Source organism: Neoarius graeffei, chromosome 3 (genome assembly GCF_027579695.1).
Source record: "Neoarius graeffei isolate fNeoGra1 chromosome 3, fNeoGra1.pri, whole genome shotgun sequence".
In the NCBI taxonomy this organism is placed as follows: Eukaryota; Metazoa; Chordata; class Actinopteri; order Siluriformes; family Ariidae; genus Neoarius; species Neoarius graeffei.
In genome coordinates, this window is record NC_083571.1 from 44,426,691 (window position 1) to 44,454,389 (window position 27,699).

The window sequence follows — 27,699 nt, forward strand, 5'->3', positions numbered from 1 at the left end:
TGGTAATTACTAACGCTGGCCACTAGGCGGTGTGTGTATGACTGGTAATTACTAACGCTGGCCACTAGGCAGTGTGTATGACTGGTAATTACTAACGCTGGCCACTAGGCGGTGTGTATGACTGGTAATTACTAACGCTGGCCACTAGGCGGTGTGTATGACTGGTAATTACTAACGCTGGCCACTAGGCGGTGTATATGACTGGTAATTACTAACGCTGGCCACTAGGCGGTGTGTATGACTGGTAATTACTAACGCTGGCCACTAGGCGGTGTGTGTATGACTGGTAATTACTAACGCTGGCCACTAGGCGGTGTGTATGACTGGCAATTACTAACGCTGACCACTAGGCGGTGTGTATGACTGGTAATTACTAACGCTGGCCACTAGGCGGTGTGTGAGTGGTGGTACGCGTACAAACCACAAAAAAATCGACTCGATGGGTTTGCCATTTTTTCTTAGGTATGGTGCTCCGCTGGAGCTCTGCTATTATGATGGGAACATTACAAAGAGCTTGTTCATGAAAATTGTGTTATGCCATTAGGTGGTTTTAAAAAAAATTATATATTTTAAAAAAAGCGCCAAGAAGCCTTTATTTGTTACACGTACACTCAAGCACACAGTGAAATTTAACCTCTGCATGTAACCCATCTGAAGCAGTGAACACACACATGCACACACAAGTGAGCAGTGAGCACACACACATACCCAGAGCAGTGGGCCGCTATGCTACAAGCAGTTGGGGTTAGGTGCCTTGCTCAAGGGCACTTCAGCCCAACCTCAGGCCAAGGCTACCCCATGTTAACCTAACTGCATGTCTTTGGACTGTGGGGGGGAAACCGGAGCACCCGGAGGAAACCGACACAGACACGGGGAGAACATGCAAACTCCACACAGAAAGGCCGCCGTCGACCACTTGCTGCGAAGAGACAGTGCTAACCACTACACCACCATGCTGATATACACACTGTAAATATATAAAATTTTTAGGGTCTTCGTAGGCCGAAACAAGCCCGAGTAAAATTTCACAAGACTGAGATTACTGATTTGTCGTCTCAAGACCACTCGAGTATCATGAGTTCTTAGCATCTTCTTAATTATAGCCAGTAGAAGTTGCAAGGCTCTTATTTTTTCCCCCTTTTGACAAGCTGACAATTAATTTATAAAACAGTCATTGCTTCCATAGTTAAAGCAAGAAATTATTCAAGACATCTCTAATTTTAAGCCATTATTAATAGTGCCGTAAATGCCAACAACACATTACATTTCCATCTGCAGTGCTCTTTAGGCTACACTGTCAATGATAAATAAAGTCAGTACAATAAATGTGCAAAATAATAAACCTGTGCGTGATATTACACTATCTTAAGAACAAATCACTTTTTAAAATGCACCTGTATGTAGGGCTTGATGACAGACATAATTCAGGTAGAATTGAGTCTGGAACTGAAAGTGTGCAGCATGGAAACGCACATCCATCAGCAGAAGCCTCCTTATAACTCAGTGACTGACCTTCCTTTGATACAGAATGCTGTGTCTACAGCAGCATCTGGGAAGTTTTTTTAGGCTGAAAGCTTCCCAGGTGTTTAACCCCAACTTCAAAATGAGTCTGGATTGGTCTTCGCAGCTGCCCTGGACTGCTCACAGGCTCTAAACTTGCTGAGTGGAACTGGAGAGTATCATGGAACCTGTGGCTGGTCAGGATGCAAGTCACTATGATTTATTTTACATCTTATTTAGCTTAAAAATAATAATAATAAAAAAAACACAAAAACAACTTCTTCAGGAGGAAGTTTGAGTGGAATTTAAAACAAGCTCACGCACACCTCTACAACGTGATAAACTGGTCCAATTCCAATGAATGGAAAAAAACACACACACAGTGTAGTCTTGTGCCCCAGTCCCACAACACCAGTAACTATACCTGAATTTAGTTCCAGTCTAGACTAGTCACACCACCACTATAATCCCGACTGTCGGTTATTGGTTTTCGCAGGAAAACGTAGCGGTTGTATGCTGTGTGCACACCCAGTAGCACACAAGAGCTGACAGCAAAGGCTTAGCTAGCGAGCCATGCAGTCGTGTTTTCCACAGCCAATTCTCAAAAAACACAGCCATAAATCCCCAAACACAGCCTATAAATTCTACACTAACCCATGCTGACCAAAATTTTATGAAATTTTGTTGTTTTGTGAAGTAATTTTGTGCATTTCTGTGGACATTTTTGTCAACGGTCAGTGGTTTCCTGGAGCGCGCTCCGCACGCGTGCTTTCCATATATGGAAGCTAAATTGAGAAAATCAAATTTACCGCCAAAAACATAGTGTTCTTATTGGTCAGACTTCGAAACGAGGCTTGAATGTAAGCAAAAATACTATGAGTTTTGAGAGCTTCGCCGGCGAAGCTCGGCAGGTTTAGAATGAGTAGGTCATGTATTTAGATAAATATCTTCGCGAGATTTTTATCATATAAGCCTGATAAACATACTGATAGAAACCTTATACTTTGCACTTTCCCATGTGCTCACTGCCAAATAATATTATAGGTTTTAAATGACCTAAATTAGATGAAACATAAAACTTGTCCCCTTCGTCAGTCACAGCGGACTCGGCACGCTGAGAGCCCACAAGACCGTTCCCATGGTAACGGCATGATGATCACTTTCGCTCTTTCGGTTTCGATTAGTTTCTCTTTCACCAAGATTTACATTATCTTAAATCGTACTTTCATAAACTATCATTATTATTGAATTTTTTTTGTATTGTTTAGAGTATTTACATTTCAAGTAACTACAGGAACATTTCCTTTCATTTGTAGCTTAATTTCACTTATTTTTAACTCCTGCTTATTGCACTTTTTAACAGAATCAAAAGGATTCCTAACATTTTGTGATCCAACATTTGCATTATGTACATTTCGTCAAATCAAAACTTGTTAAAGATGTAGTTAGTTTTTTCTTTTTTATCAGACATCTAGTTTTTAGGTTTGTTTACCTGACATGTTTCGACGTACGACTGTCGTCTTCCTCAGAGTGTCACCGGATGTTATTGGTGACGCATCTTTTATCAGCTGATGTTTCCGAAACATGTCAGGTAAACAAACCTAAAAACTAGATGTCTGATAAAAAAGAAAAAACTAACTATATTTAATATATGACATAATGAACGTAATTGAAAGATTGTTAAAGATGTATTATTTTCAGTTGTATATTTCATAATATTAATCTTCAGAGTCGGCTGAATCTCATGTTATTTTTGTTGTATATAGTAAAGATGTATTCTGTGTAATAAGACTTGATTGCAGTGATTTGTATTTTGTTTTTTGTCTTAAATGCACTAGAAATGATAATTTAAGGTTTCTGCTTTTATTGCAGGAATTTGTAGAAGATTTTATTGATAATTACAGTGGTTTGTAAAGTTCTGGTTAATGAATGAGAAATTAAATTTAAACTTTGTTGTAACATTTTATTAAAGTTAGTCAATAAAGTGTGTTAAATGCCTACTAAAATATAATTCACGCTTAAAATTAATGCTTTCTTTCATTTCTTTTTTAAGGCTCAATTGCAGCTCCAGAAGGCATCAGATTGCACCAATAAAGATGAAATTTTCATCTTTCATCAAAAGCATCGCTCATCATCAGTGTCGCAGTTCTCAAGATTGAACTGAATCACTGTCCTGAATCATCCGAAGCGTATAAAATCTGTGTGCCATCTTGCAACAAGTTTTATCTTCAAACAGCCTAAACTATGGCTGACAGATTTTATCTTGTTTCCGGTGGGCGTTCCTACTGCGAAAGAGAAACCAATCGAAACTGAAAGCGTGAAAGTGATTATCATGCCGTTACCACATGAATAGTCTTTTATGAATGCATAAGTGCGAGCTCAGCGTTCTGACTCCGGTGTGACTGAATAAGGTGACAAGTTTTAGGTTTCATCTAATTTAGGTAATTTAAAAACTATAATATTATTTGGCAGTGGGCACATAGGAAAGTGTATCAGATATGAGACCTCATGCTGCAAAAGCTTTCTTTACATGATCCACAGATAGTATTTGTGGCAATGTGTGTGTGTGTGTGTGTGTGTGTGTGTGTGGCTGTGCACTCTAAAATCTCGGTTTAAATTGGCTCAACTCGCAGCGCAACATGACACTTCTCACTCTAATTTTTTTTTTACAGGATCTACAGCTGGTCCTGGGTAACATGGGCATGGTTTACAGAGATTTTAGAGCATGCAGCCACACACACTTACCAGTCATGCCCACTCTACTGCCCATGATCTTCCATGCATCTTCCTTTTTGTCATAAAGCAAGGGATTCTTTGACACTTCCATAATCAGCTTCTCCTCCATTGAGGCAACAAAGATGTTCAGGAAAAATATGCTCAGACAGTGTCACATATAAACAATTACCTGATTCGTCAGATGTTTTATCGGATCAGGTTTGAAAAAAATCGCTCCAGAAGCAATCTCACCAATATGGATAAACCCAGGCCTGAGCTATACGGTAGGTCTGGTGTGAGCACCAACCACATGAACTGCAGGGGATTGATTTATTTATAGTTGTAGTTATAAGTATAGTTACTGGTGTTGTGGGACCGGGCCCTTACACAACATGCCGCTGACTATAGATCTGGCTTCACGGAGTCTACAATATTTTCAGACAAAGAGCAGTGACTAATGAATGCGTTCGTCAACTAGTCAAGCAACCCCGAGTAGGCAGAAATTGTCACAATCATTACAAAGCACCCTAATCGCAAATGTTTGGATTAAATACATATCCGAAAACGAACTATCATTTTGCCATTGAGATGGTACCTTTACAACTCGAAGTCTTTTTCACCTTTAGTGTGCATATGACACCCGAGAACGCAACACTTAAATTTACAGATACAAGTTTACCAGGTGAAGGATACACATCAAGTACAATAAATGTAGCTCTTTAGAGGACAAGGTCTTTATAAGCAAGTCCTGCCACTTGGCAGCCATCTTGGTAACACACCCAGGAACTTATTTTGGGCTAACAAGACCCTTAGGCACTTTCAATGTCTTTCACTGACTTTCAACTTTCACTTTAACCCTCTGGGGTCCTATGTGCCCACTGCCAAATAATAATATAGTTTTTAAATGACCTAAATTAGATGAAACATAAAACTTGTCACCTTTCCCAGTCACACCGGAGTCAGAACACTGAGCTCCCATTTTACACATTCATAAAAGACTATTCACATGGTAAGGGCATGATAATCACTTTCACTCTTTCGGTTTCGATTGGTTTCTCTTTTGCGTTGGGAACATCCACCATAAACAGGATAAAATCTGTCAGCTGTAGTTTAGGCTATTTGGAGGTAAAACTATGGCACACAGATTTTATGCGTTTCAGATTATTCAGGACAGCGATTCAATTCAATCTTGAGAACTGCAACACTGATGAGCGATGCTTTTTTTTTTATTTCGACTTGATCCAGCCAAAGATCAGCTCGAGTAAGTGTAAATATTTCTTCTATTATTTCTGATGAGCAGATCGGTTGATGTGTGTGCTGTACTGCATACACAGGAAAAATGACTGAGCAATTTTTTCCAGAGTTAAAAGTATTTTCCTCAAAAATAGTTAATTTTGAGTTGAGGGTACAATTTGGAGTGGGAGCAAAATTAGAGTAATTGTGTAACAGAACTGGTTGTGACTCTGAACTGAGTAAAATAGTACAAGAGTTAATTTCAAGATGCACTGAATAGAGTCAAATACCAAAATAAAGTCAAATATCAGATAAATGAAGATGTGGTAAAAACCAGTTTTAGAACTGTGTTGGAATGTGTGAAAAAACCTTACCTTACCCATTGGGACTTGACCTGATGGGATTAAGGCTACATCCACACGACAACGGCAACGAGATGTTATTTAAAAATATATCGCGTCCAAATGGGCAACAATCAGTAAAACATCAGGTCCATATGGCAACGCAACGCTTGCTGAAAACGATGCAATGCACATGCCACACCTCTAGGGGCGCTGTAAGACGGTCCCTTCGGAGACACCAGAACAATAGAAGTAGTAAGGACGCATGCGCATAATGCACGAGACTTCATATTAGCCACAAAGTCAGGAAAATCTGTTTGTAAAATTACATTATAATGACCAAATACAATGAAAAGTATTTTTCCAGTCTCACTTGTGAAAGGTAATCCCATGTGATCTCGTTTGGACAGCAAACCTGTTGGTACAGTTAAACGCAGCTAATCTTTATTCTCCGCTTTGACCTCTCCAATATGGCGGCGAGGATGACGTATGATTCTACGCAGAAGGCGGCGTCTTTAATGGTCCGGAATAAATTGAATACTACACGTTGATGGATTAATTTGTTTCTCACCTGTGAAAGGTAATCCCATGTGATCTCATTTGGATGGTAAACCTGTTGGTACAGTTAAAGGCAGCACATGAATCTTTATTCTCCGCTTTGACGTATCCAATATGGCGGCGAGGATGACGTATGATTCTACGTGGAAGGCGGCGTCTTTAATGGTCCGGAATAAATTGGATTAATTTGCTCCTCTACGCCCTTTTTGAGGAATGTATTGTTGGACTTAAATCAACATCTGAAGAGGTGAGATCGCTCCTTTTTTTCCCTATTTTTGCTGGCGGGATTGCACCATTACACAATAAATATTCACAGTGAAAATATTTTGTAAGCGCGTTTCATGAACCAAGTTATAGGATTTGTTGACAACTCGCATCGCAATGAGAAGATCATTGGCACTACTGGTGTTAAGAATCAGACCATTTCATAAATGAATATTTTGCTGTAGAGCTGCAGTGTTTGTACAATTGCATGTTTTTGCTTCACTATTACTGTCACTATTCTGCTTCTTGCATTACTACTGTGAACTAACACTGAACATAATAATAATAATAATAATAATAATAATATCCAAGCTCGTGTTTCACTCTCACTAGTGCTCTGTAAGGCTTTTTCCTGGTGATATTCGTTACACTTCTACCCGGCGTGAAGCACTCACAGTCATGTGGTTGTGACGTTATCGTAAACAAATCCGTTCTACTCATCCAGACGACTTCACAATGGCAACGTTGCCAGATCTTTCCACTCTGGAACCCGTTCTCAAAAAGATTGCGTTTTGGGCACCCAAAATGACGGTGCCGTGTGGACGCCAGGCCTAAACGATAAGCAATTGTATCGGAGTCACCTGAATCCGTTGCCGTGTGGACAGGGCCTAAGAGTGGCAGTGGGAAGGATTTTCACTCTTCTCATTGAATGGAATGGAAATTTTTACCCTTCTCATTGAATACCCCCTCCCACTGCCAACCCTTTATCCCAAAACAATAGGACAGACTTTTTTTGATGGCCAGTTAATTGTCCAAATCAATGGAGCAGATTTAAGTTTTTGTGCTTGAACCCAGTCCTAAGACTGAACAGAATCACCTCAAGTGATAAAAACGGTTCATCACAATGGGTAAGGTCATGTTTCCCCCCCCCCCACATTCCACAGTTCAAAAACTTTTTTCTTTTACAACATCTTCATTTACCTGTTTTTTTTTAAAGTACAATCATGGCATACATACTCCATAGAAATTATTGTAGCTGAACTTGTGCTGAATACAAAAAGTCATAGGACTTGGAAATACTGCTTAGGTTTGTTGAAATTGACAAAATCAGAGCATGCCAAAATCATTAGAGTGCCAGAAAATTCCTTCAGACACCAGAGGGTTAAAGCACTTTCAATGGCCACCAGGACATAAAAACTACATGCGTAGACTCATCAGTCAAATCTGATAAAAAAAACCACTTAAAAAACTTTAATGATTTTGCCCCATGATAAGTTTTAAAAAGCTTCCCCTCCCCCACAGGTTATAGTTCTACTACGTACACGTAAGGTTGCTATGAGGCCGCTATACTTCTACTATGCATGCACAAATGCACGCTTGCATCAACATGATTGGCTTAATATGTTTCCTGCATCAACAGATGACTGGGCGGGATGTGCATACAACTGCCATCACTGGCATTACAGACTTTTCCCAATGACTCCTATTCAGGATTCTTAAAACAGCACATCTCCTTCCTTATAATTTCTCTGGTTACAGTTCGAGAAGCAGCTTTGAGACCAAAAGGTTGCCGGTTCGATTCCCTGGACCAGCAGGAATGACTGACGTGCTCTTGAGCAAGGCACCTAATCCCCAAACTGCTGCCCAGGCTGCTCTGGGGACAAGCACCATTACATTTTAGAGCCTGAATGGTTCTATGTGTTAAAAAAAGGTTTTATATAAAAGCATTTAGGAAATCTAGAACCATTAATCATTATATTGTTTTTGCTTTGTTGCTCTAAAACCAAGCCTTGAACATGTGGATCATACAGTACCTGCTGTTTCTTCAACAAGATGTTGACACTGGTCAGGTCTTTGCCGAAGTCATCTGACTGTATCTGACCTTCAAGGCCAGAGAGCCACTTATCCAGGTCAGCACAGCTCTGTGTGAACAGCTCAGCCTTGTTGGCGTCAAACAGGCACTGGGCCTTGGTCTGGGTTGTTGACTCCAGCTCATCCCACGTCTTCTTCAGAGACTCCAGTTTCTCCTTTACCACCACCTCAGTCTCTGGCTTCTCAGCCACCAGTGCTGTGCCATCCTTTATACAGAGGAAATATGAAGAAAGATAAGGCTAATATTAAACACACTGGGTCTCTCGCAATCTATCTCGCCATCAGCAGGATTAAAAAAAAATAAAAAATAGGTACCCTATGGGTCCATGTGGCTACTGCTTATAAATAAAATTGTTTTCTGATCCCATGTCCATACAGTAAATACAGCATATATACACATGTTATCAATTATACTCACTTCATCTCTTGCAAGCATCACCAAGTTGTGAGCAGCATCAGGGCTTGTAGTATTTTGGTTACCAATTTTGTTTAATGTGTTTTGTTCAAAATACAGTGATGTGAACTATATTTTCAAAATGGTTAAAAAAAACCCACTTGTTTATGAGTTGTCTTAGAAGCATTATTCAGTACTAATGAGCACATTTTCTTTCACAAGTGTAAAGACTAAAAAAAAAAAAAATGTAAGCGAATAGCAGAAGTTTGATATAGGCTTTTCAATATACAGTTAGGTCCATAAATATTTGGACAGAGACAACATTTTTCTAACTTTGGTTCTGTACATTACCACAATGAATTTTGAACAAAACAATTCAGATGCAGTTGAAGTTCAGACTTTCAGCTTTAATTCAGTGGGTTGAACAAAATGATTGCATAAAAATGTGAGGAACTAAAGCATTTTTTAAACACAATCCCTTCATTTCAGGGGCTCAAAAGTAATTGGACAAATTAAATAATTGTAAATAAAATGTTCATTTCTAATACTTGGTTGAAAACCCTTTGTTGGCAATGACTGCCTGAAGTCTTGAACTCATGGACATCACCAGACGCTGTGTTTCCTCCTTTTTATGCTCTGCCAGGCCTTTACTGCAGCGGTTTTCAGTTGCTGTTTGTTTGTGGGCCTTTCTGTCTGAAGTTTAGTCTTTAACAAGTGAAATGCATGCTCAATTGGGTTGAGATCAGGTGACTGACTTGGCCATTCAAGAATATTCCACTTCTTTGCTTTAATAAACTCCTGGGTTGCTTTGGCTTTATGTTTTGGGTCATTGTCCATCTGTATTATGAAACGCCGACCAATCAGTTTGGCTGCATTTGGCTGGATTTGAGCACACAGTATGTCTCTGAATACCTCAGAATTCATCCGGCTGCTTCTGTCCTGTGTCACATCATTAATAAACACTAGTGACCCAGTGCCACTGGCAGCCATGCATGCCCAAGCCATCACACTGCCTCCGCCGTGTTTTACAGATGATGTGGTATGCTTTGGATCATGAGCTGTACCACGCCTTCACCATACTTTTTTCTTTCCATCATTCTGGTAGAGGTTGATCTTGGTTTCATCTGTCCAAAGAATGTTCTTCCAGAACTGTGCTGGCTTTTTTAGATGTTTTTTTTTTTTTAGCAAAGTCCAATCTAGCCTTTTTATTCTTGAGGCTTATGAGTGGCTTGCACCGTGCAGTGAACCCTCTGTATTTACTTTCACACAGTCTTCTCTTTATGGTAGATTTGGATATTGATATGCCTACCTTCTGGAGAGTGTTGTTCATTTGGTTGGCTGTTGTGAAGGGGTTTCTCTTCGCCATGGAAATTATTCTGCGATCATCCACCACTGTTACCTTCTGTGGGCGTCCAGGTCTTTTTTGCATTGATGAGTTCACCAGTGCTTTCTTTCTTTCTCAGGATGTACCAAACTGTAGATTTTGCCACTCCTAATATTCTAGCAATTTCTCGGATGTTTTTTTTCTGTTTTCGCAGCTTAAGGATGGCTTGTTTCACCTGCAAGGAGAGCTCCTTTGACCGCATGTTTTCTTCACAGCAAAATCTTCCAAATGCAAGCACCACACCTCAAATCAACTCCAGGCCTTTTATCTGCTTAACTGAGAATGACATAACAAAGGAATTGCCCACACCTGTCCATGAAATAGCCTTTGAGTCAATTGTCCAATTACTTTTGGTCCCTTTAAAAACAGGGTGGCACATGTTAAGGAGCTGAAACTCCTAAACCCTTCAACCAATTTTAATGTGGATATCCTCAAATGAAAGCTGAAAGTCTGGACTTTATGTCCATTATATAACTATAACTTGAATATGTTTCAGTAAACAGGTAAAAAAAACAACATTTGTGTCAGTGTCCAAATATATATGGACCTAACTGTATTTACCAAAAAGCTATAAAAAAACCCCACACAACTTACAAAACCTTTAATTTGACCTTTCAGAAGAACCAAACAAAAGCTGTGATAATCAAAAGGTACATTTTCTTCAAATAAACACCACTTATTTGATATCGAATCAGTAGCTTTGGCAAACTACAAGGTGAATTTCATTTAACTTTTTATCTGCTGATTATCTTCCAATACTACGAAGTTATAACTTTCGTATTCTCTTATTTCGTTTCTGGCTCTGATTGGTTCCGAAGTTTATCAAGAAGTAGAACGGGTAATCAAACTTGATCAGGATAAGTGCTGATTGGTTACAAAGTTTCGCTATTGTTACACTCATTCATACAACACAATGACATAGTGGCTTCGCCACTCATTCTTGTGTACCTTTGATAACGTGAGATCGACTGTTCGTATCGTGAGATCACAATTTGCCATTCTGGTGATTGTAATGCTTATGCGTATGCGCAGTGTGCTACTGTTACACTCATTCTTACAACACGATGACAGTGACTACTGCCTTGCTTCACCTCTATGAGGCAGTAGCCACCAAAATCCAAAACATTACAGCATATATACAGAGATTAAAATTATATATAAAATTATATCTTTGGGCGGCACGGTGGTGTAGTGGTTAGCGCTGTCGCCTCACAGGAAGAAGGTCCGGGTTCGAGCCCCGTGGCCGGCGAGGGCCTTTCTGTGCGGAGTTTGCATGTTCTCCCCGTGTCCGTGTGGGTTTCCTCCGGGTGCTCCGGTTTCCCCCACAGTCCAAAGACATGCAGGTTAGGTTAACTGGTGAGTCTAAATTGACCGTAGGTGTGAATGGTTGTCTGTGTCTATGTGTCAGCCCTGTGATGACCTGGCGACTTGTCCAGGGTGTACCCTGCCTTTTGCCTGTAGTCAGCTGGGATAGGCTCCAGCTTGCCTGCGACCCTGTAGAACAGGATAAAGCGGCTAGAGATAATGAGATGAGATTATATCTTTGTGCATTCTGGCTGTATGGGACAGCCATCCCGTGCTGAGTAGTGAGAATATGAGGGTTCCCAAAGTTCACCTCATTACCAAGTTGGATTAGGTGTGTTTAATTAGTGTACAGTCGTGGCCAAAAGTTGAGACGGACACAAATTTTAGTTTTCACAAAGTTTGCTGCTTCGGTTTTTATGGTGGCAATTTGCATCGACTCTTGATTGTTATTAAGAGTGATCAGATGAATTGCAATTAATTGCAAAGTCCTTCCTTGCCTTGAAAATTAACTTAAATCACAAAAAAGGGAGGACAAGGCAGCTGATCTCACCCTGCCATGCTGATTGAATTAGAAGAGCAGACTTGTTGCTTTAAAGGGGGGTGGTGCTTGAAATCATTGTCGTCTTCTGTTAACCATGGTTGCCGCCAAGGAAACACGTGCAGTCATCATTGCTTTGCATCAAATGGGCTTCACAGGCAAAAGGATATTGGTGCTAGTAAGATTGCACCTAAATCAACCATTGATCAGATCATCAAGAACTTCAAGGAGAGGGGTTCAGTTGCTGTGAAGGCTTCAGGGCACTCAAGAAAGTCCAGCAAGTGCCAGGACTGTCTCCTAAAGAGGATTCAGCTATGGGATCAGGTCACCACCAGTGCAGAGCTTGTTCAGGAATGGCAGCAGGCAGGCATGAATGCATCTGCATGCACAGTGAGGTGAAAACTTTTGGAGGATGGCCTGGTGTCAAGAAGGGCAGCAAAGAAGCCACTTCTCTCCAAGAAAAGCATCAAGGACAGACTGACATTCTGCAGGAAGTACAGGGACTGGACGAAAGTTATTATCGCTGATGAAGCCCCCTTCAGACTGTTTGGGACATCTGGAAAAATGATTGTCTGGAGAAGAAAAGGTGAGCGCTACCATAAGTCCTGTGTCATGCCAACTGTAAAGCATCCTGAGACTATTCATGTGTGGGGTTGCTTTTCATCCAATGGACTGGGCTCACTCAATTTTGCCCAAGAACACTGCATGGTATCAAAACATCCTCTAAGAGCAACTTCTCCCAACAATCCAGGAGCAATTTGGTGATGAACAATGCTTTTTCCAGCATGATGGAGCACCATGTCACAAGGCCTACAGCAACACTGAAGGAGCTGCAGGAATTTCTGGCAAGTACTGGTTGTGTACTACATGTGACAGCAATCTCCTATATTCTCAATGTGTCTGGACTATGGGGTAGGGTCACAAGACCTAACTTTTCTTACAAAGAAAAACATCCAGGCCCAGCAAAATTTTGCAAAAAGATACATCAACTCTCCCAAAAGCATGTGGGAAAATGTGTTATGTTCTGATGAAACCAAGGTTGAACTTTTTGGCCATAATTCCAAAAGGTATATTTGAAGCATGGTGGTGGCAGCGTCATGCTTTGGGGTTGTTTTTCTTCAGCTGGAACAGGGACTTTAGTCAAGGTGGAGGGAATTATGAACAGTTCTAAATACCAGTCAATTTTGGCCCAAAACCTTCAGGTGTCTGCTAGAAAGCTGAAGCTGAAGAGGAATTTCATCTTTCAGCACGGCAATGACCCCAAGCATACATCGAAATCAACAAAAGAATGGCTTCACCAGAAGAAAATTAAAGTTTTGGAATGGCCCAGCCAGAGCCCAGACCTAAATCCAATTGAAAATCTGTGGGGTGACTTGAAGAGGGCTGTGCACAAGAGATCTGACAGATTTTGAGTGCTTTTGCAAGGAAGAGTGGGCAAATATTGCCAAGTCAAGATGTGGCAGGCTGATAGACTCCGACCCAAAAAGACTGAATGCTGTAATTAAATCAAAAGGTACTTCAACAAAGTATTAGTTTAAGGGTGTGCACACTTGTACAACCAGCTTATTGTACTTTTTTTTAATTATTTTTTATTTTTCCCCCCTAACAGATTTGTTTGTTTTTCAATTGAATTGTACAGGTTATAGGTCACATTAAAAAGGTGGAAAAAGTTTTGAAATTATTTTTTATTGTGGTCTCTTTTTTTACATCAGAAAAACCTGTCATTTTCACGGGGTGTGTACACTTTATATCCACTGTAACTGTACTTGAGTATACCATAGAAACATCTGACAAAAAGATATAAAAACACCGACGCAGCAAACTATGTGAAAACCATCTCAAAACCATGTGTCCATCTCAAAACTTTCGGCCACGACTGTGGAGTCGTCATAGGCTTCCAGTCTCTAGGAGATCCAAGATGGGCAATATCTAGAGCGATTCCCTTATTTGGTGTACATGTTTTATATAATTCAATTTTATTCGGTGGTTAGTTTTATACCTTCTGTATTAATGCTTTAAAAATTTGACTCCCCTAAAAAGAAAACTTAGGAAGTTAAGATTAAATTCACCTATTTTTCTCACTACGACATTACACTAAAACAAATACGATGTTCTTTATACTGTATATGTTTTCTAAAATCACCTTGTTTTATTGATAACGTTCATTTTAAGCATTTATTTGCAGAAAGCAGTCAAATTATCTGACAAAAGAGCAATTTCATTTCAAGGATTAATGTTTATAGATTCACTTTATAGTAACGTAAAATAAAACAGTAGCGAAAACTCACCTACATTCAAGATGTTTTCACTTGCTAACATATAATATTTGCTGTCATCCAAAAAAAAAAAAAAAAAAAAAAACACATCTTGTCATGGGCTACTCATGTAAATGATTTAATTTCATAAATAGTTACAAATGCAGTACTGTACGCAAGAAGCTTCGTATGCTCTCTTTCTGAGCGTCAGCCCTATTCTTGCAACCAGTGTGAATTTGGTGTACAGTATACTGTATTACTTCGGTTTCACTGGAAATGGAAGAAGGTTAATATCTATAGCAATGACTTATTCGGGGCACTTGTTTTATATAATTTAAATTTATACCTTCTGAATTTTCTCCAGCCACTCTTTGTTGGACTGCAGTTCTGCCATGAAGGCCTGGTGTTTGAGCCACTTGCTGTGCAGGTTGCGTGCTTCATCATAGGACATGTCCTGTGCTGTTAACATCTTCTCGCTGATCCACAGGGACAACTGGAAGTGTGGGAGTGGCAGTTATATAACCACACTTGCAAACATAAAATAGCCCATTTGCTCATTTTCATACTGCTGTCAACTTGTTGTGTGTGTATATTATCCACATTCACTGGATATGAGCAATCACGCGCTCTGATTGGCTCCTCTACTACTAAGATATCAGCTCATATACCGTGAGTAGAGAGAAACAAAATGGTGGAGCGTGTCGCTGAACCAACCGAGGACGAAATAAAAACTCGAAAACAAAACCCCAAAAAATACAAAATAAAAACAACAAAGTATGGAATGAAAGTATTTGATGGTAAGAACATAGTTTTATTTTTCAAGAATTATTATTTTTACAGCATTTTTCACAAATTGCTACCATCATTTCACCAGTTTGTTTACATTCGTCAGCTTTAAGCATTAAAAATTGTCTTTTTTTTTTTTTTTTTAGACTGGTTCAAAAGCTCAAAGAAGTTTGAAAACTACATCACTGAGATGTCCAAGGAAGAATTAAAAAATTAGTCATTCATCTCAATAATATATGGGGTCTAAATCCATTTGGTACAATTTCACGGAGTGGAACAGCAAAGTTCAGAAAGGACACATTAAAGGAGAAGCGAAGGCAAACTTTTTTCATCAAAATTCTATTTATCTCATTTCATTAAATATAGGAATGGATTTTTGATAGCTATTGTGTCACTGCTATAGCAAGTTATGTGTGTCTGAAATACGCTCTGTAATATATCAGTCCACATGTCAAAGCAATGGCCGTAAACGAGATCCGTCGAGAACTGTGCGAGACATCATAGGACGGAAGTAAAACGTACAGCAGAAATCAAAGTGACCAACATCTGCCAACGTTGTCAAAAGACGCGCACGCCCTCTTTCGAATGCTGACGTAATCAAGCCGGAAGTTTTGTTTGTTGTGATAGCTTGAAAAAAATAGGCAGTAATCGTCATTTAAACTTGTTTTTGTGCAATATTTCGTTTGGAAAACGGTTTTCAAAATGGCGGCACTGACACCTGGCTGATGCACCACGTTTCGAAGTCTCGCACAAGTCTCGTGAAGATCGCGTGGATAAGCGACGCCTGCCGTGGACCAAACTAACTACATTCAACATGGCTAAAAACTGAATAGGCTGATAAGTATAATATTTAATTGCAATTAGTTGCCAATACGAGTCACGATATAAGGTTACTAAAACCAAAACAATTGAATAACACGCTAATTAAGAAATAAAGCAAGTTTAAAAATGACTTCAGTTCTCCTTTAAGAAATGGAGCAAACACAGTGTGTCTTCTTGAAGACTGAATAAGGCCATTTTGAATTGATTTATAAATCCAGTGCTCGATCGCCTCCCTTTTTGAAACCGAAATTGGTCGATTCAAGATTTTTGACAAGAATACATATTAATATTCTTCTAAACTGTCTGAAAACCATTGAATAAGAAATGCTCCCATCTGTTGTGTATTTTATGGATAAGAATCTATAAAATCAACTGATGTGGCCAAGAATATTTGTAATATTACTTATATGCACTCACTATTTTAAAAACTCAACATAATTTACTGCAAAAACTTGAATGGTATGGCTGCAGACAAAAGTTGATCACTGTAGTACACAGGTATCGTTTGTGTAGAAGAAGTGCTCGATAAGACCTCCTCTTCTACGCGTGGGAAACTTGCATAACATGGCGAAATCCGTAATATTTGCACAGATCTGAGAGTTTCCTTGTATAACTGTTTTGAGTGAAAATGTCTACGTTGAAGTCTCTCGTAATTCCAGAAAGAAAATCCTGAACGCTGGTTTTCGGATGATTGTATAGTTTGAGAACCACAAAACGCGCTGCTCTATCCTCAGCTGGTGACACGATCCTTGACTTGCAAGCGATGTCAAAGCAAAATAGAAACCCGGATGTCAGCCATGTTGGTGGAGATACAAATGCGGGGTCAAGCGGCATTCCATACAAAACAAACAATCATGCGTGCGCAACTCTCTGTTTTTCCACTGCTTTAAGTGTTCTTTTAGCTATGCCGTATATAGTTGTGGTCACAACAGTACTCGTGACTGTGGCACGTTCTGATTTTTTTTTAGAATTCCGTGATTTGGAAAGAGGGCGAGGAGACTCTGAGACTTGGTACAGAGAGGAGACGAGGGGATCAGGACATTTTGTCCAATAGTTAAGACATTCCGTCCAAAGCCTTTTTCAGATGCACTATCCATGATTTTATATTTCAGATGTTCTGGTTTTCATGAATGAAAGCCCCATCAGAGCACTGCTCAGTGCCTAAAGATTTAACATGATCCAGCTGGCTTTAAAAATTAATAACTCAGCCAGGGGAGCTCGCAGCGAAGCCAAATTTGACAGGCACCTCCATCTAAGCCTCCCCCTTTGGAATGAGCACAGTCTCGGGTCAGTAGGACTGCGCCTCGACCTGGGATTCGTGAATGAAGCCCCCGGGAGAGCGTTTCTCAGCACCTAAAGATTTAACATGATCCATACGATGGCACTCGTGTGCTTTAAAAAATGTGCTTTGCTTCGGTCAAATTCCATCCTCCTTTTTTCGAACAAACAAATACCTGAAAGTGCGTATGAAAAAGGCTTTGGACGAAATGACCTGTATTCGTACTTGATGGTCGGTAGAAGCGTCTTATCTTCAGAAAAGCCTGACTTTTTAAAATAACATGGGTCAAAACCACATGTATCCATCTTCGCTCGAGCGTTCAAATCGTGGTAATACTGAGAAAATTCAGCACTGTTTACAGACACGCTTTCAGCGGCTGCCGTCCTAGTCGCTTTGTATATCCACCATCATGGCGGACGCTCATGACGTAGCACATTTTGATTACGTGGTTACAAGTCATCTATAATCACCTGATAATCAATCGACACTTCTCTAGCATTCATTCGCTTCACTAAATGTAGGTCCTGATGAATATATAGAAGCAATGCACCATTTCTTCGTTTTCTTTGGCAGCCCACATGATCAAACTGTTCAAGTTTTGTATTTCTGCATGGATGTCAGAAGGAATTAGCCAGGTCTCTGCTAAACTGGTGATATGGCTCTGTTGGACAATTTCGTCTTTCATCAGAGAGCGAAAATGAGGAATGAGTGAATTGATATTCAAGAAATTCACTTCCAAAGATCCGGTAGCTGACTTCTCTAATGACAGTGGAACAGATGGTGAGAATTTAGCATCTTTTTTTCATCCTTTGTATTTCTAATTTACTGGTTTTGGGATTGTTTTCCTTCATGCACATGTTCAGGTGGTGTACTGCAACTGTGTAAAGTTTCAGCGAAATCCATCAAACCGTTTAGGAGGAGTTGCACTTACAAGACACATGGACAGACGGGCGGGCAGGGTGATTCCTATATACCCCCCAAACTTTCTTTGTGAGGGAAGGGTATAAAGAAATGTTTAAAGCTACTCTATATCTCAACATGACAGCAAGACGGTACCTTCTCAAAAAAAACCCCAAACACTCAACTCAATTCGTGCAGCCATCGATAGGTTTTTAAGCAATCCGCCTAAGCGGAAATGGTTTCGTCGGATGTTTTGTATAAAAGTTTTTATTTATCAAATTTGCAAAAGAAAAAGGTCTGTTTCTCAAAATCCAGTGAATGTGGATAGAATAAAACAGTTATTCCACTCAATCTTCTTGTACATGGCTTATAGCCGGCTTGGTGCTATGCGCCTTGTCGACCATCAGCGAGCTATATATGTAAAATGAATATACCCATGAGAAAAATAATTCCTGAAATTGCTATGTTGAATCAAAACATTCGAGAGAGGATATAACAGCAAATGACACAACCTCTGGAAGAAAGTCGATCATTATTTATCCCATGCAGCAATAAAAGACGGGTGGCACGGCAGTGTAGTGGTTAGCGCTGTCGCCTCACAGCAAGAAGGTCCTGGGTTCGAGCCCCGTGGCCGGCGAGGGCCTTTCTGTGTGGAGTTTGCATGTTCTCCCCGTGTCCGCGTGGGTTTCCTCCGGGTGCTCCGGTTTCCCCCACAGTCCAAAGACATGCAGGTTAGGTTAACTGGTGACTCTAAATTGAGCGTAGGTGTGAATGTGAGTGTGAATGGTTGCCTGTGTCTATGTGTCAGCCCTGTGATGACCTGGCGACTTGTCCAGGGTGTACCCCGCCTTTCGCCCGTAGTCAGCTGGGATAGGCTCCAGCTTGCCTGCGACCCTGTAGAACAGGATAAAGCAGATAGAGATAATGAGATGAGATGAGCAATAAAAGACACTCCAAGTTCAGCTCACCTCCTGACAGTCCTGGAGGAACCTCTGGAGATCTCTGTTGTCTTTCAGCTTTGTGAGAAGCTCACTGGCTGCCTCACGATTCTTCTTATGCCTGTAAACACACACCATATGCTTAAAACCATTTGTTTCCTCAGCGTTACATTGATGATATTTACACCTGTCCAGAATGTACTTCACTGTACCTTTCCTCAATAGACATCACTTTCTCTTGGATACGTTCAGCGCTAATGTTCCCGTCACTGACCAGCCTGCGGCCCGTCTCCACCACGCCATTAATCTTTTCCTCGTTGGCGTCCATAGTAGTCATGAAGTCCTCCTGCTTCTTGATGGCCCCTTCTGCTCCTTCAAGGGTAGCTGGCATCTCCGTGTGGGCCAATACATATTCCTGAAGAGCGAGGGAGAATCAGTGTTACTGGAAGTGGCCCAACTCCAAACTTTTAAATCTCCAAGAATCCACTTGTATAAATTGTTGTTTGGGTCAAATTTCTCAATACAGTTCAAAAGTCACATTGTCTGTATTCTTGGGTTTCAGTCACGTGACTTTTCTTAGTGATTTCACTTCTGATAAAACAGCTGCAAACAACTAGCGATAACTTATCAGAGTACACTCGTAATCTAGAAGCCACTGCTCGCTTTAGATATATTCAGAAGATTGCTATGTGTAGTGGAATCAACCCCTACAGTCTGGGAAAGAAGGATGTCATACAATCTCGAAAACTACCTTTCAGTCGAGTTCCCCAACATCTCGAACTATCTGGTGTTGTAGACATCCTTCTACACCGCAAAACAGATGAAAGCGTGGAAGAGTATGGAGGCTTACAACATTTTTGTACATGGCTGGGTAAAGGACCTTGGGATCAAGTCGCTGCTGAATTAATCCTGTATTGTTTTTGCCCATGTAAGTATGTTTTTTAAGCTTTTCGTTCACGTCTTTACAACAAAGCGCTGCAAGTTGAAGTGTAAACAAACAGTTTGCTTGATTCTCACTTGTGTTGGCTCTTATCTCTCAGGTAAATCATTCACAAAGATCATCAGAAACCCCTTTAAAAGACCTGGATCTTAGTTGGATGGAGAAGTGATCATGGCGTATTGTAACTGTATGGCTGGGGAAGAATTTTGTCACAACCTTCATGCCTATGGACTTTGTGAGGAGTAAACAAAGAAACAGCTGGGGACTTTAGCGCTTTGTGACTAAAAAAAAAAGTACCGTAAAATAACGATACATAGCAAGAAGAGTACTTGGAAAACACTAAGGACATGAGGGAGATACAAACCTTTCACCAAGTGATCACTGCAAACTTGAGCATGCTTCGACTCGGTTCCCTTCGACTTCAGTGAGAGGTTCAAAAGCCACCTCTCTCGATGGCTTTTTGTGAAATCCTGTGTTCATTCACCCTTTATTAGTTCACGGGGAACCCTGAAGAAACTTTTATCAGTTTCACGGTTTGATCGATTCAAACAACCTAAAACAACGCAAGCGTAAGGCATTTTTCATGCGAGCAATGCACCTTCTCCATACAAATGCTTTGTTGACTGAGCTTTGGTAGACCACCAGCTAAAGTTCTGAATAACTAATGAGGTGGATGTGATGTCACGTGAAACCCAAGAATAGGAGGCATGCTAGCTAGCCAAATCTTTAGTCTCGGTCATTAACTAGCATATGCTCTGTGTCCATATTTGCCAACACCATTCTTGTGACTTTACCCGCTTAACCCTTTCACCACTGCAGCCATTCCAGTCTCGCTGTAGTACGGGAACCCTCTTTTGGAAAAACTTATGCAGTGGTGAAAGGGTTAAATAGCAAGCTTACTGTGCGTGACTTCACGTGTCAAAAGGTAAGGCTGAAGTCTTCAAATTTCTGATGAGTCCAGGCTGCAAATTTTATATACAAAATCATCCTCCAAAGCATCTCCTCAAATAAATCCACGCATAAAAGCATCCCCTGTTTTGCAACTCCACTTCCTCTGAATGATATCTGCTCCTCCCCCCAGGTTTCTTTCGGACCCATGGGAATTTTATGACCTCGTCGTTCATACCATAATGTTAACGGTCGTGTTATTTTGCTGCATCATATCACTAGTCATCGTTTCCCCACCTGATTGTTCAAGAAAGCCTCGGCCTGCTTGGTATCCCGGAGGAAGAGCTGGTAGGCATGAGACTGCGACAGATGTTTCTGTCTGTTCTCCCACATCTTCTGGAGCTCGTTCCAGCCAGTATCCAGCGCTTGCAGCCTCTGACTCAGGAACATGTACTGGGCATCCGTCTGGCCCCGGGTCACGGTCTCGCCCATGTCGCGCATCTTCTGGTAGTCGTCCTTGTAGTTACGAATCTCGTTTTTGATTCCCTCATGCTGCGCCAAAAGCTTTTCAGCCTCGGTCAGAGTGTTGGGCATGTCCTCTGAAGCCACAGCAGTCTGGGTACGTGACAGCCACACCTGGAAGTCATCCAGCTCCCTGAGGAACTGCTGGAGCTTGCTGGCTTCACCCAGGGACTCTTCTCGAGCATGCATGGTTCCCTTCATCTCCTCCCACACGTCTTTGATCTCCCCCAAATGGCCCTTGATGCCAGGAGCCTGGTCTGGATGCTCTTCGGCCAATCGGTCAGCTTCCTTCCCCAGATCACCCAGTTTATCCTCGATAGCAACTAGGTCTCGCTCCATGCCAGTCAGCTTGCGCTGAAGTGCCATGACGCCAGCCAGATCGTTGCCCAGATCCTGTGTGGACTCGATCACCTTGGTCTTTTCGCGAATCCAGGATTTGGTCTCATTGCATTCAAGGTAGTAGTTTTGCACTCCCAGAGCTGAGTTCAGAGCATCCTTCTTCCGATCTACCAGATCACGATACTGGCTCCACCTGGCAAAAGATGGAAGCCTTGAGTAGAACACAAGCTGTATTTAAATTATTAATTCAAATATTATGCTGTCCCTTGTACTATTTTCTATGGCAGTATGCCATTTTGGAAGTTGACACAGGCACTGGATGAAAACCAAATTTGTTTTCATTAATTGGTAGGTGATGTAATATTTTAGCAATCGCTTGAAGACTGTATACTGTTGGGAACACAGACCTGCAGGGGAAACACTATTCCCTTTTGAAATATTCACTCACAGTTTGTAAAACATGTTGAAGTCTATAGGTAATAACTGGCTCCATTTGTCCCTGGAGCTCACAGAATGAGAGTGAAGGGGCTTTACCTGGTGTTGAGCTTGTCCTGCTGGGCTTTGATCTCTTTCTCACTCGGGTGCCCACTGTGGATAAGCTGGCGGGCAATCTGGTTCACTACAGCCACCCGAGAAGCCTGGCTGTTAATCTCTGGCTCCAGACTCTCAAATCTGGAACAGACGAGGTGAAAAATGTCTAGTGCAAGCAGAATATGTATTGTTTATGATCGTTTTCTTACTGAAAACCAAATTATTTTTGATAAGGAAATGACACATTTAAACTCACTTAACCACCAAACAATTTATAATATAGCCATTTTTAAGGTTAGGAGCCATGCTTGGCAGCACTAGGATTTAAGAAACCTAGTGCAGTTCCTTATGGCAAAATAGCTATAATAAGCAAAATTATTATACATACAGGCCACTTTTTCCATGGAATAAAACCATGTATTCTATTCCCTTCTAGTGGGTTTATTGATGGCATGCAATATTATCATCATATCGCTTATCCTCCATGTATTACGCCACTCTCCCCAATGGAAAATGAGCATGCGATATTGTTATAATATTACACATTGTCAAGACAACATGATGTCACACGTCGGAGCTCATGTGAAGATCCAACGACAAAACTTTTCCACTGTGCATGCTTACAATCATTTCTTTGTTGGCCGGGAAAGAGAGAAGATGAGGCTAATCGAGTGCTAGGTTTAAGCACTAAATAAATAAACTGAAAACTGAAACTAAAGACGTGCTGAACACCAGAAAGGCTACCAAAACTTCATTAGATATCCTTCACACATATTTACAAGAGAAAAACAAACCAACAGACATTGAAAAACTGGAAAAGAGACGTCAGAGATGTAAAACTTCCGCACTAGTGAGTGACTGTCTCTTTAAATCAGTTTGTAAACAAACATGGCCATGAGGTTTGCTTCGTTAAAAGCGGAAGATTTAAAGGAGGCAGATACGCTGAACACCTGAAAGGCTACCAAAACTTCATGTGGATATTCTTTACACATATTTGCAAGAGAAAAACAGACCAATGGACATAAAAAAACTGGAAAAGAGAGCAATAGCAGAAATACTGTCAAAGTTCTACTTGGAGGTGAGGAAACATGATGGAGACTTTTACAAGAGGACGTCACTTGTGGACTTCACTCAGCAAAGTGCTTTTGTTTTGAACAACTGCAATGTAACAATTAACTACGACCAAAAGTAACTGAACTTGAACTGTCTACCTGGATATAGCTTGTATACAAGTTGGGTTGTTGATCAGGCTTTTTGGACTTGGACCATTTTTATTGTTAGAACTTTGACTTTGTACATTGGATTGACAGAACGTTGAATTACATTCGATCAGAATTAGCATTTGATATTGGTAAGCTACCCCCAGTCTTAACTTTCTGTAAAATCTATACTTGTTCCATCAAATGTGTATGTATAATAATAATAATAATAATAATAATAATAATGGCTGGCTTTGAGCAGTATATCAGATATATTCCATTCAGCTACTCATCTTCAACTTGTTCAATATCATGCTAGCTGAATGGAATACATCTGATATACCACTCAACGCCAGCCAATATTATTTAAATAATTATTTCCAAAGTCATATGTTCCATTAGTAAAAAAAAAAAAAAAAAGAGCCCATTAAATTTATGATTCATCATTCTTCTCGATCCTAATACACACAATTACAAATAAAATATGCCTACCTGTGCTGAATCACCTCCAAATCCTCCAGTTTCTCTGGGATTTCCATTCCATTCAACCATTGCTCCTTTTCGTCGATCCACAACTCACAGGCATCTGCCTCGCTCAACATCTTGTACAATGCCAGTGCGTCCTGCAGTGCCTGCTTTCTCAGCCTGGTCAGTTCAACCACCTCCTTATATCGTTCCTCGATGCCTGATAGACGTCCACTGGCATCTGCTAAGCGTGCCTGTTCTTCAGGTAGCGCTTTGGTCTGCTCATGAAGGGCATCCAGCACTGGTCTATAGCTAGCAATCTCTTCGGCTACGTCCTTGTGCTTCTTAACTAATGCCTGTGCCGAGAACTCGTCATGCCCCACGTCAGTGCTGGACACGATGCGCAGCGCGTCCAGCATCCAGGCGTCCATGTCATCCGCGTCAGCCTGGAACTGGTGCAGGGCACAGGCCTCCTGAAGCCGGACCTTGCGTGCTGCTGACAGCTGCTCCAGTGCCACCCACTGTCCCTGGACATCAGCGATACGCTGACTGATCTTGTCTGCACCGAAGTGGCCAGCTGCTACCAGCTCCTCGCCCTGGTGCACGGTCTGCTGGAGGTGTCCGGCGCGCCCGCTCTTCTCATCTTCAAAGGCCTTGTGCTTGCTAAGCAGGCGCAGTGCCCCTGTCAGGTCCTTTCCACAGTCATCGGATGACAGAATCTGCTCCTTCTCACGGATCCAGCCTTCCTCCTCAGCCATCTCCCAGAAAAATTTCCAGAGGCGACGTGACTCTTCAAGACGCGCGCACCGCTCTGCTGCCAGCTGTGTCAGCTCCTGGTAGCAGAACTCCATGTGGGCCACACGGTCACGGATCACCTGTGGGTCACAAGGCTTATAGCCTGCACAGAAATGCAAATAGCAACACTGTTATTTCACTTTATTTTCTCCAATATGTATACAGTGCCTTGCAAAAGTATTTACCCCCCCCCCCCCCTTGGTGTTTGTCCTGTTTTGTTGCATTACAAGCTGGAATTAAAATGGATTTTTGGAGGGTTAGCACCATTTGATTTACACAACACGCCTACCACTTTAAAGGTGCACATTGATTTGTTATTGTGACACAAACAATAATTAAGATGAAAACAAAGAAATCTGGAGTGTGCATAAGTATTCACCCCCTGTTGTATGAAACCCCTAAATAAGAGCTGGTCCAACCAATTTACTTCATAAGTCACATAATTACAACCCCGATTCCAAAAAAGTTGGGACAAAGTACAAATCGTAAATAAAAACGGAATGCAATAATTTACAAAATCTCAAAAACTGATATTGTATTCACAATAGAACATAGACAACATATCAAATGTCGAAAGTGAGACATCTTGAGGTCTACCAAGATGGCGCCGCGGACGGTTGCCTCGGTACTTCGCTCTCGTACTTTCTACGTTTTTGTTCGTTCTGCGTATTTGTTGTGTTTCTTGCGTTTCTTCGCTTGTCACATACTCTAGAGAAGAACTCAAACGTTGGATTAACCACCAGTAAAGTTCTTTCATCGGCTTTCATCAATCTGGAAAGTTTTTCAGAGCTACTTGTTGGAGGAGCAGTAGCTCTCTATGGATTACGCCGGGGACACCGGGGGAAGCGAGCCGGCGCGCTCGTCAGACGGAGGCAGCGGGTGTTTCGCACTGCGCTCCCATCTATTCACCTGGCTAACGTCCGCTCTCTGGCCAGTAAGATGGACGAACTGCTGTTCCTCAACACAATCAACACAGATTTTAACAGATCTGCTGCCTTGTGCTTCACCGAAACCTGGCTCGGTGAGCACATCCTGGACACTTCTCGCCATCTGCCTGGATTTCACCTTCACCGAGCGGACCGTGAAACAGAGCTCACGGGGAAAACGAGGGAAGGTGGAATCTGCTTTTATATTAACGAAGGTTGGTGTACTGATGTCACAGTTCTAAATAAATCATGCAGTTCTCATCTGGAGTCATTATTCATAAACTGCAAACCGTTTTATGCTCCGTGAGAGTTTTCCTCGTTTATTCTGGTTGGAGTTTACATCCCCCCTCAGGCTTGTGTTAATGAGGCATTACAACACCTGGCTGACCAGATAAACAATGTGGAGAAAAACCACCCGGACTCTTTGCTCATTGTTTTAGGGGACTTTAACGGTGCAAACCTCAGCCATGAACTGCCAAAATATAAACAGCACATTAAGGCCAAGTTTACATTAGACCGTATCTGTCTCGTTTTCTTCGCGGATGCACTGTCCGTTTACATTAAAACGCCTGGAAACGCCGGGAAATGGGAATCCGCCAGGGTCCACGTATTCAATCCAGATCGTGTCTGGTCCGGTGCTGTGTAAACATTGAGAATACGCGGATACGCTGTGCTGAGCTCTAGCTGGCATCGTCATTGGACAACGTCACTGTAACATCCACCTTCCTGATTCGCTGGCGTTGGTCATGTGACGCAACTGCTGAAAAACGGCGCGGACTTCCGCCTTGTATCACCTTTCATTAAAGAGTATAAAAGTATGAAAATACTGCAAATACTGATGCAAATACTGCCCATTGTGTAGTTATGATCGTCTTTAGGCTTGCCATCCTTCCACTTGCAAGTGGTAAGTGACTTGCGCACAGCGGCTCAGTCCCGAATCACTGCTCGTGCACTTCACTCGCGCGCTCTGTGAGCTGCGCAGGGTCAGAGTGCGCACCGTCCAGAGGGCACTCGCTGTTCAGGGTGGAGTGATTTGGAGCGCAGCCGCTGAGGAAGCGATGAGCTGCACTGACACATTTCAACTTGCGTGCCGAATTAGTCATGTGATTAGCATACCCGTGTATTGGCGTTGCTGTGTGCACGCGAATCGTGTATTGGCGTTGCTGTGTGCACGCTAATCGTTTTTAAAAACGTTAATCTGATGATCCGTTGATACGGTTTAATGTAAACCCCACCTAAGTGTCCCACCAGGGACTCTAACACTCTGGACCACTGTTACACTGTTTTAAAGGACTCATACCACTCTGTCCCCCGTGCAGCCTTGGGACTATCTGATCACTGTATGGTTCATCTTATTCCGTCCTACAGGCAGAAGCTGAAATCTGCTAAGCCTGTAGTTAAGGCCCTGTCCACACGGCAACGGATTCAGGTGACTCCGATACAATTGCTTATCGTTTAGGCCTGGCGTCCACACGGCACCGGCGTTTTGGGTGCCCAAAACGCAATCTTTTTGAGAACGGGTTCCAGAGTGGAAAGATCTGGCAACGTTGCCGTTGTGAAGTCGTCTGGATGAGTAGAACGGATTTGTTTAAGATGACGTCACAACCACATGACTGAGTGCTTCACGCCAGGTAGAAGTGTAACGAACTCGATGCGAGTTGTCAACAAATCCTATAACTTGGTTCATGAAACATGCTTACAAAATATTTTCACTGTGAATATTTATTGTGTAATGGTGCAAAGTGAGAGAGAGAGAGAGAGAGAGAGAGAGAGAGAGAGACTCTGCCCTTAGGGCAGAGTCAATCCCGCCAGCAAAAATAGGGAAAAAAAAAGGAGCGATCTCACCTCTTCAGATGTGGGTTTAAGTCCTACAATACATTCCTCAAAAAGGGCGTAGAAGAAATGAATCCATCAACGTGTATCATTCAATTTATTCCGGACCATTAAAGACGCCGCCTTCCGCGTAGAATCATACGTCATCCTCGTCGCCATATTGGATAGGTCAAAGCGGAGAATAAAGATTCATGTGCTGCGTTTAACTGTACCAACAGGTTTACCGTCCAAACGAGA

General features: G+C 41.6%; 1 protein-coding gene across 4 annotated transcripts in view; it reads right to left on the reverse strand.

Moving 5' to 3' along the window:
* Positions 1-27,699, reverse strand: part of LOC132883352 (spectrin beta chain, non-erythrocytic 1-like) — a 202,851-nt gene that overhangs the window by 66,375 nt on the left and 108,777 nt on the right. For all 4 annotated transcript variants that reach the window (XM_060916867.1, XM_060916869.1, XM_060916865.1 and 1 more), the window contains 7 exons: positions 23,936-24,806; positions 22,248-22,385; positions 21,150-21,906; positions 19,237-19,439; positions 19,055-19,145; positions 14,646-14,792; positions 8,366-8,629 (listed from right to left, as the gene is read on the reverse strand). In XM_060916867.1, the coding sequence (XP_060772850.1) occupies positions 8,366-8,629; positions 14,646-14,792; positions 19,055-19,145; positions 19,237-19,439; positions 21,150-21,906; positions 22,248-22,385; positions 23,936-24,806 (2,471 nt within the window). The remainder of the gene's footprint in view (positions 1-8,365; positions 8,630-14,645; positions 14,793-19,054; positions 19,146-19,236; positions 19,440-21,149; positions 21,907-22,247; positions 22,386-23,935; positions 24,807-27,699) is intronic.